The 14613-nt window shown below is 42.8% G+C and overlaps 1 protein-coding gene across 1 annotated transcript in view; it reads right to left on the bottom strand.

Moving 5' to 3' along the window:
* Nucleotides 1-560: 560 nt before the first annotated feature.
* setbp1 (SET binding protein 1) overlaps nt 561-14613 on the bottom strand; it is a 43562-nt gene continuing 29509 nt past the window's right edge. The window contains exons 4-7 of the mRNA XM_017043100.2: nt 12595-14586; nt 12300-12504; nt 11160-12219; nt 561-6204 (exon numbers count right to left, since the gene is read on the bottom strand). Of these exons, the coding sequence (XP_016898589.1) occupies nt 5699-6204; nt 11160-12219; nt 12300-12504; nt 12595-14586 (3763 nt within the window). The 3' untranslated portion in view covers nt 561-5698. The remainder of the gene's footprint in view (nt 6205-11159; nt 12220-12299; nt 12505-12594; nt 14587-14613) is intronic.

A 14613-nucleotide genomic window follows, 5' to 3' on the forward strand; every position in this document is an offset into this window, starting at 1 on the left:
ATTGTGCCATACAACTACAGCCATTTAATCAAAGTAGTAAATATATATATTTATAGTTTTTAAATGTAGGTAGATCACTTTACCCCAGTCATTTGAAAAGTAGCTCCCAAGCCGAAAAAAAGTGTGGGCACCCCTGCTCTAGAAGATGCTCGCACAGTAGTTTTGATTTTACTGAAACAGGAATGTTGTACCTGTTGTGGCCTGCTAACTAAGGTCAGGGAACATGATGTCCACAGCACCCCCTATAGGGGGGGAAGAGATAGATGGTTGGCGCAGTGGTAGCTTGGTGGTTAAGGAAGCGGACTTAGATCTGGAAGATTTCTGCTCCCCGGGCGCTTAAAGCTGTCCACTGTTGACTTTGGTGATGGGTTAAAGCAGAGATCACATTTGGTTGTGTGCTGTGTCACAGTGACAATAATAATTCACTTTAGATGGAGCTACGAGCTCTGTTCAAAAAACACTCTTACTCCAACAAGTATAAGGACAAAGATTAAGAATTTCTTTGTACGACTAGGTGCAGTAGGACTTACACACAAGTGACTATCAAACGTGCCACATTCAGCTGTCAATAAAGTCATTTATTATTTCACACAATGGATAACATGAACAACTTCAACTGTAGTTCTTCTTAATAAGTGCTCAACGTAGCCAGCCAACAGAAGGTTAGCAACCGAATGAGCTTTTCTTTCAGAGAAAAGAAATAATAATAATAATAATAATAATAAAAAAACAATAAACAAAAAAAAAAAATAAAAATAAACCTACAAGATCATGGCAGAAAAACATGACCTAAAGCATGCCAGCGGACATGGATATACATATATATTGCATGTATATATGTGCTTAAGACATATATCTGTAATTTTAAATACAAAATATATGTGTACATTGACACATACATACCGTGAAGGATATATGCATATGCATGCACATCTAGTATTTACTCTATATGTCAAATATTTGCATTTTTTTTAATATTCATACAATGTACAAAAATGCTTCATGAATTAAAAAATTCATTACAAAAAGAAACATATCAAACAATATACAAGTCTTGCTCCAAATCCAATTGAAATTCAACTTTTTTTTGTGTCTAAAATATTTATGCATACAGTCAAGTTGAACATGCAGATAAAGGAAACCCACTGTAGAAAAAGGTTCAAATACACTATGTATACAAACTAAAATATGCCCACACTGTTAGAAGAGCTCACTTTGTGCTCTGTAAAAGTACATTTATTGGTTTTCTTAATGCAATGTTTCATATGCACTTGTCAGCTGTGAACAACATTATAGCTTATAAGTGTAAAATACGCTGCTAGGATGACTGCATGTACATTTATGAGACCGTCTTACACACACCGCCTCTCACATCATTTGTAGGACATCTCATACATTATAGAATGCTACAAAGAATCAGAGGAAGGTGATCGAACCTTAGGTGCCATAACATCTCATCCTTGGTGCTGTGGGAACTGGTCTGGTTTAGGGTCAAACACTGCTGCACTGCTCTTGAAGCTGGCACCAGAAGCAACGTAAACAATCCCTACATCAGTGTTTGGAGGGGCCTCCTGTGGCCGCTGGTCCAGATTGGCTGCTAAATACAATGCATTACAACAGTGACCTTGAACCCCAACCACAGCCACATTCTCTGTGCAGTCTCTGTGTAAAATGAAAGCTCTGGATTTGGACAATACTTGTCAGTGTTAAAAGGCACCGGAGCATTGGCTGGTAGGAGAGACAGACAGGACACAAAACACCTGGGCTCTTGAACTTATACATCAGAGACCACTGACCAACCACAGTATGAAGGAGTAAGCTGCCAAGTGTTTAGTTTCTCGACACCTTATGTATCACATACCTAAACCTGGTTTTTCACTACAACAGACTGCAGACCTGCTCAAGGTCACCTGCCGAAAAAAGGTAAACCACATTAGCATTAGGACGACTGTATTTTTGGCTGTTTCCTCAGAGAACTCCCCAAACACCGCACACACAACCTTCTGCTTCTTGTTATTCACGTTACTGTATTGGCTGCAGGCAAAACTGCTGCAAGTCAGTAGAGATTTTTCTATTTTTGGTCGAATGCACTTCAGTGGGGTTTGTAAAATCAAAAATTGTGAAAAGGTGGGGTAAGGCAAATTATTTCCGCTTCCTGTATTATTAAACAGAGTGGAATTCATAGAAACAATGTGCTGTAGAATCTGGTGGGTTTTCTTGGGTCTTGAGCAGTCTTTACAGAAAGACAGGGTCCGCTGTGGTTTTTAGGAGACAGTCCCAGCATTGATGAGGCCCAACTGGTAATCCATGCAGGATGGACATTCTAACACTATTTACAACAAACACGTTAATACTGTTGTTTTACATCTGGTTAAGGCTGTACTGCAAAAAAACTGCAGTAACTATAGTTTTTGATGAAATGATAGTCACTTTCTGCACAAACTTATTACAAATTATTACTGGTATTATTCACAATTCTTGTTACATGAATTCTTCTTTTTTTTTTTTTTTTCAGAAAAAAAGACCACTTATTTTTGTCTTTGTTGAAGGGTGGACTCAGGACAGAAATTCCTTTTAAGGTCATTGCCAGGCGTGGCCTGATGCATAGCAAACAACAATGGAGGATAATGTGGTTCCCATGCTGAGCTCCTCTGATCCAGAACCTGTTCAAATGATGTATTTAAGTGGTTCTACCCCAGGCAGAGTAAGAGATCTTCAATTATACAGTGTATCTAGGACATGATCAATACAGCTGGATGGTTATTATATTGATACAGTGGCCATTTGTGTTTCCTACTACTGTGGTGAAGCAGCATGTAGGCAGTGTATGATGTGTGTCTAACACAGTACTGTCTTAGTAAAGCCCAGCCCTTTCATTTAGTTAGAATGATAAAAACATTAGCCGAGTGAACTGATCAGTGCCCAGTGACAGAGGATGCTGACTATGGAAAAAAACATAAGGGTGTCCCGATCCTGAAGGTTTCTTCAAATTTTTCATCTATGAATTGTCCAAAAATATGAATGTTTTGACACCAACTGCTCTAAACACAATACGTAATCTAAGCATGCTGTCAGTTTCAATATAGGGAATTATATATAGCGCATTTTATAGTGGACTCATCGGTCAAATGAAAAACGGTTCCGGCGCAGAGTTAAATACGCAATTAATGTCGAACAATTCAAAACGGACAGATGTTCCTCTCTGTGCGATGTCGTCACGACTGCATTAAATGATGGGATATATTGCTAAGTACATCCAAAGATTTTGCTGTGCATTGTGGGATTTATTGAGTGACCTATATAGTGGACGACTTCACTCACTATACATTTGGACACCACTATACAATGGTGTGTCCTCTATATAATGCGCTATGTAGAATGTAGGGAGCAGTTTCGGACACAGACTATATGACATAGTCATAAATTGTTCACAGCTGAGGTTTGGGGATTGTTTTTTTCCTTTTGCCTCTAATAATGCTCGAAACATGATAACAAGTGCTATGCAACGTAAACTGGCCCATTAGGAGACACCAGACATGGGGGCAGCAGGAGTTATTTTAACTGCAGTGTGGTACAATATTAGGGACAGAGGAGCAGCAGGAGAGCAGAGTGGCGTGGCACAACACACCTCAGTAATATTTGTAAGAGAATAAAGTTGTAGGTTTCAGTTACTGCCTTCTTCCTGTAGAACCTGACAAGATATGAAGTGGTTGGTTTTACTGGTTTTAAATGTTTGAATTACAGAGTTTAACTGGGACCCTGAATAATCTGATCGAGACGTCCCTCTGAAAGGGAAAAGGATTCAGGATTCAGGATTGTGTAGACAGACACATGGGTCATATGAACAATCATGGGCTTTGAAATATGGTTCAAATTTCTAAGGCAGACTTTGCCATTTGATATTTCTCTGGTTAACTGTAAATTGGTGAGAGAAACATAAGGCACAAATTTAACTGCTGTAAATGAGAGTCTGAATCGACTTAAAAAAACTGAAACTCCTAAAAAGAAAAAAAAGCTGATCCATTGCTTATGTTCCAAAACACTTGTTTGAGAAAATACAGACCAAAGCCACATATACTGGAGACAAGAGTTCAACAAATGTTTAACATATAAACAGAATGATTCAGAGACAGCTACACATAGGAATTGTTTTTGTAGAATCCAATGTAGAGTTTGTCAAAGTTAGATTCAGAATATTTCAAATGAGACATCAGTACACTTAATACTCTGACTTTGGTTTCTACACCGTAATACTGGAGTTATGCCCTGAAAATGTTTCCAGGCAAATGTTAAATCTATGTTACAGGAATGGACTGGGATCAGCTTTAAAAAAAAAAACTGACTGAGAGCCCACTTCTGCTGAATGGTTCAATTAAGATTCAGACTGGGACTTGGGTTTGACGCGTTTGGCTGCGCAGCCTGCATATACAAATTGATTAAAATGATGCATGCTCACTGGAATGGATATCCACACCATCAAAGGCCAAAAAATAAGGCTGGAACAAGCATGTAAGTGCTGCATTTGATTGATGCAAGTGTTATGTTTTGTTTTTTTTGTTTTTTTCATAGTGCATTAAAACCAATTTTAAGGTTTTTCAAAAATACACCTGATATTTCTTCTCTATGCAATGCTTCCTGCATATAAAAAAATAATGACTTTAACAATGAATGAATGAATACATGTGGTTCTTTCTGTCTGAAAACAACCTTGTCTTGAGTCACACCCACCTCTCTTTTTGGTAATAAAATAATACACAACTTTCATTGTCTATGGTACAACAATTCTACTTCCACATACTGTGCGTCAGTAGATGTCTATGAGCTGCTTCTTCAATGTACAGGCAGGCAGGCAACAGTGGAACTTGTTTCCTATGTACAGTCTGGGACAGTCTCATCCACAGTATTGCCTTTTTGTAACTGCCCAAAACAAGCCTAAGCAGGCAGGGGAAAAAAACACAAGACAGCAGGGAACACAAGCAATGGGAGATGTAAAACATGATTGGTAGAAGAAGATGAGACAAAGGAAGATGGAGGTGAGCTGCGGGAGCCAGGGACGGCTAAAGAGTTGGTGAAAGAATTGGTGAAAGTCAAGCAGGGACAAGGATCAGGGGAGTTGGGAACTGCCAGGATCTATGAAAGGGCTCTGAGCAGGAGAACAGGGTAGGAAAAACAACGAGGGCAAGTAATTAGGTAAGGTGGCTTGAATACTGCTGTATTTTTCCACATCTTTGACAGGGTTCCCCAGAAAGGCAAAAAATAAACAGAGCTGCACAGTTTTATATCAATCATTTCCCATCCCCTTGCTGGTAAATACGTGGCTAGAGCCACATTGTAGATACAGTATGAAAGTAAAGTACCGTACACATCACTGTATCAGATACGTAAAGAGTCACATATTACCCTACACTATTAGAAGTACCACGTACTTTTATCAAATAGTACTGTATAGTGCCATTTAGATCAAAGTCTACTAAACCCTAGAAAGGCTCATCCTCTGGTGGGGAAATCCAATAGACTAATGCCCCTTTAAGTGTTCCCTCCTTCTACTTCAGCTCCAACTGAGCCACTACAGTCTTTCCAACACATCAGAGAGAAGAAACAAGTCCAAAGTGCTCAGATGTGTCACAATTAAGGGCACTGCATCTTGTAGGCCTGCAGCAGCACTGGTTTTGTTCACAGCACTGCTGCTCTCTTGCGACTACTGACTGGAGGGGGCCCATAACTCGTCCATGCTGTGGCCCCTGCCTCTGCGTTTCCCTCCTTTGGCCAGTGGAGTCACCGACCGTGCCTGATGCACAACTTTCTCAATGGTTGCCGAGATAGAATCGTGATTGGACAAATCCAAAGACTCGCGGGCCAGGTTCGGCCTGAGGGTCTGCAGTCCTGACAGGTCATCACACCTCTCCAGGACAGGCATCCCCAGAGTCCTTCCATCGCCTCTCTTACTGGCCAACATGTCCAAACTCAGGCCTTCAACATGAGCCTCCTCCCTCTTGTTTGTTGGCTCTGACTCCTCTAAGGGTTGTTTCCGGGGCCGCCCGGGTCGTCTCTTAATGACGTTATTTCCCGTTTTAGCTTGTCGCTGGAGTCGCTTGGTGCGCAGGATCTTCTGCACGTGCTCGAAGTTCAGTGAATGCATCCTCCTGACATCCTTCTGAATCTGTTCCACCTCCCGACGTTTGAACCTCCGTTTGCTTGGTTCACCTAGGAGATAAGAGTGCACAAGCGTAAGTGTGGCTGGTCATAGCGAGGTAAAAAAGGAGCAGTCAATGAACAGAAAGGAGTTTTCGTGAAAAATGAGGAACCTTGAAAAATCTACAAAAGACATCGTGCCAATTAGGCTCATGCAGAGAATCTTTTTTTTGCTTCAAGAGCTTCCTGCTAATTTTGACATATTCATGTAAACCTCTTAAAGCCCAGCTGAGCCAGAAGAACATATCCTGTCCTGTAATTGTCTCTGAGAAAGGAGAGAAGGAGATCCCATTCTCCTGGCAGGAAACCCACAAAAATGTCTCCTTTAACCATTTAATATGGTGCCACACAATAACAACCCTGTGCATCTGCAGCCCAGGCTGCTAAAATGCCAAACACACACACACACAAGAACACACATGTATACATTCACATGCACATTGCACAACATGCACAAATAATGGATTTGGCAGTCCAGAGAGACTGAGTGTAAGAAACTAGAGCCACATTGTTTCATTCACAGTGGTTAACTGGCACTTTGCCCTTTGCCTGCTGTCCCGTCCTTTCTTTTTCACCTCTTTCTCCATCACACTCCTTCTATCTTCCCTCTCTCCTCTTCATGGGTGGGAGAATGCTACTCTCTATTTTTCAATTAAACTAGTATTACTTCACCACCTTTTTCCTTCTCCATTTCAGAACTCTCTTCCTGGTCTTGGTTTGTCTCTGTCATTAATTTTGTTTCCCATCTCTGTCCCATTTCTAGGCCCTGCAGCCCCCTCCTCTCTGCCTGGGCACCGTTCCCAGAGCTAAGACTCAGCCACTGCCAAAATGGAGGAAAAGCACAATCAGCCACCAGTCCCTAGGCGGTGTGCATACAACATGCTTGGTCTCCTTTTTCCAGCTTTAACTCCTATTTCTGGATTCCCCCTCCATTTTCTTTATTTTCTCCAGATTCCTGCTAATGGAGTGCAGCGGTTCACTTCAATGGGAGTGTTAAAGCACAACAGCTCTGAGTTTTAGCTACCTGACACAATTATGAGTAATGCATCCAAATTGATGCACACATTTTAAATCCAAAAATAACAGATTCAGCCTTAAGTATGCCATTTCTATACACTTAGGGATAATCTATAATTTTACTCCAGTAAATCTTCAGAAATTTGCAATGATTTGCATTAATGATGATATTTGTTCACGGCTCTGAAAATATGTGGACCTTAAGCAGCACATATTCAACATAGCTCATGCATCTTGACAGTTTATTATAATGAGATTCATTATTCAACACTCTCTTACTTCAGTTTTTCAATCTAAGGGGATCATCAACACAAGCTTTCACAATTTGTCATTTATTCCTCCCTGACAGTTTAAGTGAAATATTTTTCTGGCTTTAAAAGACAAAGGCAAACTTTTCCAACACTTTCAATGTTATTCTGTACTAAAACTAGTTTAATACGACCTATTTTAAAAATCTGAAATCAAATTGGAAATAAGCTGAAGAAGCACAAACGAAGGTACTTGTACTTGCAGCAGCTTGGATAGGGGTGGTAAAATTCTAAAAACTTCCTTTGAAGGAACATTGATGTCTGCATCAAACCATACAGAAGTCAGTAAAATAGTTTTAAACAAATAAAAAGTCAGCTAAAACTGAAGTTTTAAACATATGACCCATGGGCTTACTAAAGAAACAGTTGCTTGTGATTGCTTTCACCATTTGCAATCACATCATAATGAAAATCTGTTCTGCATAACCATAATCTTACCACAATCCACATGAATCATTCCTGTCTGTATTTATTTGGTTTGGTTGGTCAAAAAAAAAAACTTCAGTAGGTGATGCTTCCACTGTCCTAGGTAAAAGTTGTAATTCACACTTTTTCCACACTATGTTAGTGTCTCTTGATAGCTGGAGCCAATCACAGCAAGGGAGGGGTAAACCCTGGACAGTTATACACCTGTGGTCAACTTAGTGTGTCCACCTGAGCTAATCCTGCAAGTTTGGACTGGAGAGAGAAAACCATCAGCTACCACCAGGTCCCAAATTGGTGATCTTGTTGTAAAGCAAGCACACTAACCACCTGTGCACCATGTGGCTACCTGGCACTGGGATATAGAAATCAAACAGTAAATAGTTTATGCTGAGACATTTTAACAGTTCGATTTTTTAGTTTGATGTTTTTTAATGCTGCAGTTGTACAGCCCTCTTCATCGTTACTGGATAAATCGGGGTCTGACTACCTTCTCTCTCAAACCCAGGGAGTAACTTCCTCCATTGTTGCTCTGGTATTCAAGGCAGACATTCAAATTAGTCTAATGCGGAACCCGCTAAGTAGCAGTAGTTTATGAGCTGAACAAAAGTGCACACAAGAACACTCATGCGCACACACTTGTGCCTACACACACATACACACTACAAAGTAACAGAAATTTATGAGCTGCACACACAGAACATAAAACCGATGACCTTCAGCAGTGTGAGGGGCTGTATAGCACCGAGGACCTGTTCCTCAGGGGAATAGGAAGTCGCTGTACAACGAACAAATACATGCTCACTTCTGCACTGCCACTGCAGAGAAGTCACCCCTAATGTGTATCATTTGGTGGTAGTGTTTATCAGCATTAAGGAGTGTATGGGGAATGTTTGGACAAGTCATGACAGAAAGAAAACAAAAATGTAAAAAATAGATGTATAAAGATACACTTAGTCTCTTACACAAAAAATAATCAATAATGTGGTATTTCTATTAGTTGGTAGATTAGTGTGTGCCTCTGTGTTTATGTATTTCTGTATATCCGTGCTCATTAGCGTGTGTCAATGCTGCCATGTGACTGCATATGCAGGGATAGTGCAGGGTTCTGCAGCATGCATGTGTGCCGATGTTTTAATTGGACTAAAGCCGTGAAGTGAAGCAGTAAGTCATGCTAGAGGAGGGAGCAGAGGGAGTGGGGGAGGGAGGGGAGAACTGGGGAAAACGAGGGGGAGGGGAGTCAAAGCAGAAAAGAGAAATGGGAAGACGGGAAAAGAGATAGTGAGAAGGGGGAGGGGAGGCAGGGGTGAGGGGATCAGGGAAGTGTGCACACGGATGGATGCTGTGGGAGACAGCAAAAGCAAGGGAAGCAATGGCAAAAACTGCAGAAGCAGCACATGGGGGAGAGGGAAGGACGCTGTAGGTAGCAAAGGTATGACAGTCCTAGAGGGAGAGAGTGGAAGGCAGGATTGTGAGAAGGCTTGGGGGGCGGAGGGTAGGTGTGGGGGTGAGATTGTGTATATGAGTCATCCCTCCTGGATCCCATGGGGTGGCGGTAGTGTTTGGGGGGGCGGGGGCAAAGGGAGATTCGAACTGAGCCCCTGGCTTCTCCACCCCGCCAGTGGACTAGGCCCCAGTCATTAAACGCCTGGCTGCCAGCCAACTCTTTTAACACAGGCAAGGGCCTTTTATGGCATGTCTGTAGAAAATAAATCACACTGTGTGAATAATATATCTCTGGCAAAGGCATTGGCAGGAGAGGAGGAAGTGAGGGAGAGGGGGAAGAGGGAGGGAGAGAAAGAGAGAGATTGGTGAATTATAGTCGTCTCCATCCATGCATTACGTTCTCTCTATCCCCCCAGCCAGATGTGCTCAGAGACAGCAGAATACAAAATGTACCAAAATATTCACATTCAACATTCATTTGGTGCAAAAACCTTGGCTTTACTTTTTTATTTTTAAATTTTGTTCTGGATAATATACTGGATAACAACTTTATTAAAAACATTTGAATACTCTACGCAGGTAAAAATTAAACCCACCAAAACTGAAAAGACCAATTAAAAACTCTGTTTCCAAAAAGTATGTACTTTTTTCTTAACAAAACATTAACACTTAGTGTTTTTATTTTTCAGTTTTGTTCCACCTACTAATTGAACCTGCTGCACCATCCAAATGTGTTTTCACATTCTACTAGTAAGTAAGATTTTAATTGACGCCTTTTATTCAAATGAACAATTTTTGCAGGTTTTAACCCATTCTTGTTGTATAAAAGATCTGAGAAACTTAAACAATAGTCGATATTGTCGAGTTAATAGTCACTGCCTCTGACTCTCCTTACATGAGACCTTTCAGACCTTGACAGTCAGAACCTACAACAGATCTTGACAGTCAGAACCACCAGACCATCTACAAAGTTAGAATTTGTACAGAACGAGGCCAGGCATTGTCCTGCTGTGAGAGAAACCACATTTTTTAAACGTGTCAAAGATCTTTCCAATATTGTTTTTTTTTTTTTTTTCTCTTCTGTTTGGTGGACATTGCTTCTGGTTTTGGCTTTATCTCTTTATACAAAACGTTCCTCTTCCTGTTTTTACATTATTTTACAGTAAATGACTGTTTGGCAATCAAAGCTAATGTACCAGAAGATCAACTTCTGTTAATGATGACAGAAAACTTCCTGCTTGTGGTTACAGTAATTAGCTTTCAACAGGTGAACTGCGTTTTGCCTTTACTGTTCTGACTATAGTAAATCTTCCCTTCAATCAGTACTTCTCAAATAGTGGGGCTGGCTCCCCCGGGGTGGTTGCGATGAGGTGCTGGGTGGGGCATGAGGGGATTCCAATGGAATATGGCACGCTAGGCATAAGTGTACGACTGCTGTAATGCTTGAATAATAACAAGTTTCCAGTCACTAGGTGGCAGCAACTCATGCAGTGGTTTGTACAGATAAAAGTATACATGTTATTGGGTTCTCAAAAGTCTTTCAATTTGCCACTGCCTTAAGTACACTGTTAATGTCAAAACAAGGATGGAACAGGTGCTGGTCCATTTTGGACAATCTCCAATTCTTTTCCACATCATCCAAATATGCAGTGTTTTATCATGCTGCTGTTCAGGGAAAAAAAATCTCACTGTCATGGTTAAAGGAAAGAGATAAACTTGTAAATACAAAGGGTTAAAGGTTAAACAGGTAATCCTATTGTTAGAGGTTCTTACCAGTAAGGGGGGGGCTGGAGCACCGGTTCATCTGTCCTGGCTCCTGCCTAGTAGTTTGGAATGACATCAAGCCCTGATCTCCAAACACAGCGAGCCTCGTTTTCCTGCCTCTTCCACTACACTCGTCCTCTTGTGACCCCAAAAGGGGATCTGGAGCTGACTCCAACTGCTGTGATTGGCTAGCATAGCCACTCATTAAGCTGTTTATAGGCTGTACAGTCTGTCTTGTGTGTAACTGGCTGTCAGAGAGAGAGTGTGTGGACAGCTGGTCTGGCTCAAACATCTCTATGCTGGATCCTAGGCTTGAGCCTCTTCCAATGCCTCTTTGCTTCTCCAGATGTTTTGAAGGGCCCTGACTGGACAATTCCCTCCTGTCGCTCAACATACTGAGACGAGCAATGGTCTTGGCCCCACTGAAGAGCCCACCCAAGTCCTTTCTGTCCACTGCTGAAAGGAGAGGTTCATCTTTGTGCTTGTGTTTGTGCTTATGCTTCCTCTTATGAAGGTGTACCCCTGCAATCCCACCTACACTGCTCATTGAGCCAAGGCCCTCTCCTCTCACGGAGGGTCCCTGGAGTGATCCACTAGCGGTCCGAAGCTTTGGCCCTGCCTGGAGCTTGGAGTGTCCACTGGAGTGGAAAGATTTGGGAGGAGGGACAGCTGGCCTCATGAAGGGAGATGGAGGTGCAGGTCCTAGGGAGTGGTGGGGCAGGTAAAATGGAGGAGCAGGAGGGAAGTAGCCCAGACTCAGTGGAGATGCATAAGGCATCGCATAGGGTGATGCATAGAAATTTCCTCCTGCCAGTGGATAACTAAATCCTTGAACAAAAGGCAGCTTCGATGTTATTGGCTCGTTGGCTTTGGCTGGACGACCACGTCTCCTCTTAGCTTTTAGCTCGGCACTCCTGCGTAGGTATGAGCCAGAGTTACAAGCATAGGAGTCATAGGTAACTGGGTAGTAATGGTGGAAGTTGAGGCGGAAAATGGAGGGATATAGGTGCTGGGGGTAACATGCTGGTCGTCTGTGGGACACTCGTAGCTGCTTGAACTTCACAACGACCTAGAGTGAAGTTAAAGAAAGGAAATGTTAAGGCCAAGGTTACTCAGTTAATCTCTAAAATTTCTTGTATCGTTTCTTACCTCTTCAAACTCAACAAGAAAGTGGAGATGATCCCGTGTCTGTAGGCACTTCCTCTTCCGCCGATGATGCTTTTGTCTTTTCTCCAGTGACAACAAGTTGTCAACTGCAGTGACCTGTCGTTCACAGCGGGCTTTAGTGCTCCTATTTGACGTGTCTAGAGGCGCTGCCTCCACGGCCTCGAACCCACATGGATCAAAGGAATACCTGCAGGACAACAGCATCAAATATTACATTCACAATCCACTTTTGTAAACACTTACAAACCTACAGAGGTGTGGTGGTAATTTGCTATACCTGCGCCGAGAGGCTGGACCCTTCTCAGTTTGGTCTGAGGTGCTGTTATTGTCTGTTCCAATCCCACTGTCACTGGGAATTGTTTCCTCACTGTGGGACTCACTGATGGGAGACAGGGTTACCTCCTTTACTGACGCCACCTCAGATAGGTGAGAAGGTGAGTTTGCCAGGAGGCGAGGAGGAGACAGTTTCCACCCTCCAGAGAGGAAACCTCTGCTTGCTGGCTTAGAAGGCAGGGCTGAGATGGGTTGCAAACTGGGCATAGTGGAGTCAGAGTGTGTGGTTCTTACAGATGGAGCCATAGAGCTAGGAGACAAGGTGTTAGAAGGCACTACAGGGCTCTCATACAGACTGGCTGATGAGACGGACATGGTTTTGTTGCAGCTTTGGGTTTCTGCTCTTGGTTTTCGCCCTCTCTTCTTACCAATGTAGATTGTTCCTCTCTTGCTAACATTTATCTGTTTTCCCAGCCGTGCCTCAATGGTAGAGGCCATGGCACTCATCGCTGAAGTGACTGGGGCTGACGGGGACTTCAGAGGCAGACTGCCATTCTGACTAGAACTTGAGAGGATCTCATTTAGGATGCTCTGCATTTTTCCAAGCCTTATCTTATTGACTGGCCGGGAACAGCCTCGACCCTGCTTTAGTTTCAGACTGTTTGAATTTGCACTGGTGGGTGTGGATGCCATTTGTGCTAGGGTGTGTGTTTTTGTCCTGCTGTTTAGTTCTGCTGATGTTTCTTGTGAAAGAGGGCTTGGTGGAGATGTTGAGGTGCCCTCGTGGATGGTCTCCACAGTTAGCAGTGGCTGCTTCTTGGGTCGTCCCCGTTTTCTCTTAATGGGTGTGTGGACAGTCAGGCTGTCAGTGTTGGTGTAGAGAGGGCTTGAGGGGGTGATGGGAAAGGCTGAAGGTGGGTCTGTTAGGGTGGATGGGCTACTCCGGTTTTCTCTCTGGAGTGATGTGAGACTGGCATAGCTTTTAGCTTTCAGGTAGGACCACCTGTCAAAGGCCTTGGATGGTCTGCTGCAACTTGCTGTAGAGCTAGTGCTGTGGCTGGAACTTGGACTTAGGGCTAGTCTAGGTTTAGGGCTCAGACTAGGGCTGATGTTTATTCTGGATTTAGGGCTTGGACTAGGGCTGACATTAACTCTTGGACTTGGGCTAAGGGTAAACCTAGACTTAGGACTGGGACTCGGGCTTATGTTAACTCTGGATTTTGGGCTGAGGCTAGGACTGATGTTGCCCTTCAAGCTGGGATTGGGACTAGGGAGTCTGGGGTTCGCATTAAGCGTGGGTTTGTTAATCAAGTTGTGTGAAGCTTCTTTGTGTTTAAAGATTTCTGTGCTGACTTTAGGTCGACCCACCGGCTTCTTTTTTATTCTGTTAGCACTCACAGCTGTCTCAGAGTCAGGTCTGTTTGTAACCACCTCTTCTCGTTCAGCCCTGTCTGCCCTCTCCCCCTTTTCTCTTTTATCACATTTGTCTACTTTTTCTGCCCTTGCTCTACTAATATTAAATTGACTTGTGTGATCATTTTTGTAAGATTCCATCTTATGTGCTACTTTGAGTTCTGGGGGCCGTGGCTGCTGTTGTTCTGTGGTGTCAGATTCTTGTCGTAGCTGCGATTCCTCATCAACAGAAAATGACTCATCAAAAGAAGGCCGTCTTCGCCTCTTTCTTCCTTTTAGCTCCTCTGTAATCGTGTGCATTCCCCGGTCTTCTTCATCTACTCTCTTCACAGAAATCGCTTGATCTCCTTCCTCTTTTTTTCTTTCCTCTCTTTCTTCATGAAACTGTTCCGTGGTCTCCTCGTGCCTGTACTTCTGCCTCTCCTCTAAATTTGATGGGCTCTCTGGTCCTTTCTCTGCCTGTCTACCCCATGGTGAATCAGCACAGTGGGGGTTGCTGAGCATCCTCTGGGAGTCCTTCCTGCCATACTTCCTCTTGATGTTCCCAAAAAGCTGTTCGCTGACCTCTTGTAAACCTCTACCCCTGTAGAGTTGTATAAAACATGAAAAA

Source organism: Cynoglossus semilaevis, chromosome Z (genome assembly GCF_000523025.1).
Source record: "Cynoglossus semilaevis isolate Cse_v1.0 chromosome Z, Cse_v1.0, whole genome shotgun sequence".
NCBI classification, from domain to species: domain Eukaryota; kingdom Metazoa; phylum Chordata; class Actinopteri; order Pleuronectiformes; family Cynoglossidae; genus Cynoglossus; species Cynoglossus semilaevis.